Source organism: Nannobrachium achirus (genome assembly GCF_963921795.1).
Source record: "Nannobrachium achirus genome assembly, contig: SCAFFOLD_452, whole genome shotgun sequence".
In the NCBI taxonomy this organism is placed as follows: domain Eukaryota; kingdom Metazoa; phylum Chordata; class Actinopteri; order Myctophiformes; family Myctophidae; genus Nannobrachium; species Nannobrachium achirus.
Window position 1 is genome coordinate 12,409 of NW_027665065.1, and position 2,000 is coordinate 14,408.

General features: G+C 42.2%; 1 protein-coding gene across 1 annotated transcript; it reads right to left on the reverse strand.

Moving 5' to 3' along the window:
* Positions 1 to 258: 258 nt before the first annotated feature.
* On the reverse strand, positions 259 to 1,681 carry LOC308280640 (uncharacterized protein; the record flags this gene model as incomplete). The annotated part of the gene is made up of 5 exons (XM_080754968.1): positions 1,633 to 1,681; positions 1,415 to 1,499; positions 1,080 to 1,179; positions 617 to 690; positions 259 to 515 (listed from the first exon to the last, which is right to left on the reverse strand). The coding sequence occupies exons 1-5, from the start codon at positions 1,633 to 1,635 to the stop codon at positions 259 to 261; spliced, it is 519 nt and encodes a 172-aa protein (XP_080611094.1). The 5' UTR covers positions 1,636 to 1,681.
* Between the last annotated feature and the right edge of the window lie 319 nt (positions 1,682 to 2,000).

The window sequence follows — 2,000 nt, forward strand, 5'->3', positions numbered from 1 at the left end:
TGATAAGGACCTTTTCTTTGACGATGGCTGGCCAGATTGTTGACATACAAACATCGGTTTTTCAAAAAAATCTTAGAAGGATTCAAAAGACACTTATGTAATCGGGTCAAAAATCTAATTTTCACGATTTTTCAAAAATAGCAGATCTACAAGCTCGCAGCGCGGCACTCGGTGCCGCGCTGTGAGCTTGTATATCTGCTATTTTTCAATAGTTAAAGCATAAAATATTGCGTCATAATGTGTTCAGGCCTAAATGGGTTAAGTTTGCCATCTGTGCTTACCTGCGGAGAGGGTCTTTCTTTCTCTCGCTGTGGAGGTTGGCTGTTTCTCAGGTGCTGTGTAGAATTGTGGGGCAGAGGAAGGCTTGGTCAGGGTAACTGCGTCATCACTGGGGCGTTTGACGCCACAGAGAGCACGTTGTGAAGACTCTGGCCTTCCGGTGAGGGTCACGGCATCATCACTGGGGCGTTTGACGACACAGAGAGCATGTTGTGAAGACTCTGGCCTTCCCTGAGCTGTAAGAATTACATGCAAGTCACAAAAGAACAATTGAGTTGCTATACGTGTGCCAACACAAGGACTACAACGCACTGATATAGCAAACTATGTGACTCACTCGATAAGGGGTCTGGCTCTTCATGTGCTGTGAGGGCAGGTGGGGTCACAGATGGAGCTTTCACCACTTTCTTTCTGCAGAGGCAGGACAATAAAGTCATCTCCCCATTCACTTAATCGCTTTCCTAAGTATTACTTATTATTCTTGAAAATCCTCTAAAACCAGAGAGCAGAACGGGTTAGAGCAGTGATTTGCAATTCTAGGTTAAACCCCTTTACGGATATCATAATCTAGCAACAACCACTACAAAATATCGTGTTTAATTCTTACGCAGAGCATGATTCTCTTTTTTTGGACATAGTTTGGAGGGGCTGCAAATAAAATTAAGGCAGGGTGAATACATTTGCTGGTGCATCTTTTCTTTTTTTTAAAGGCTTAAAATCCCTAATTGAACAGTACTAATTGGATTTTGTCTTTGTTCAACATGTCTCAGTGGCGTTTGTCTTGAGTCTCGGTGACCTACCTTGACTTCTTGGTCTTGTTTTTTGGCAGCTTTCTTTTAATGTTCACATTCTTGACAGAACACACCGCCCCATCATAGTATTTCACAGTGCATGTCCTTGCTGTCAACACACAGAGAAACATGGACATATTTATCACTAAAACTATGTCTACTTTATGCCATCATGCAGTGGTGATAAGTACCCAGATGTAATAGAGCATCTGCAAGCTCAATGTTAGCTTAATGTGAGCTTGTAGATCGGCTTCTTTCAAATAGCCTATGTCTAAAGTAGCGGTTAATGTGTGTTTTGCCATTTACAACACTGTCTTTGTGACATGCGTTTCAGTGATTCAAACCTCTCTCGTTGACTTTGGTTACTTTTGCTGAATAGTAGCGAGAGTCTGTCCACTGGGCCAAGACACGCTCTCCTACACAAAAGTCCTGGAAAGCAAAAAAGCAGGTTTAGTACACCTTTTAAGACCCTTTTACGTAACAAACCAATCAGTCAACACATAAATACAGGTATGGTATATCGCAAGAACCTCTTATGCTAATATTTGCTAATGCCTCTCACCATTTTGCCGGGTCATCCAGCTTCCTGACCATCGTCTTGATCCTGTTTCTGTAGACTCAAACTATAAATACAAAAGGGGAGGGGGTGTCAAACTCCTGGGATGGGTCCATCAGGGCTCAATGCTAGTGTCTGTTATGCTTAAGTCAATCAATGCCCTACCAGTGTGCTCTAACACAGTGGTTCCCAAACTTGTTAGCCAGTGACCCAAAATATAAATTAGACATTCTTGGAATGAATACTTTAATTTGTTTGAAAATCATGACATTGATTGCTATTTTGATCTATTTAGGAACAATATGTAGGAGGGGAACTCAGATGGGTCCCGACCCATTGTTTGGGAACCAAGGCCCTACTTGGCATTACTTACG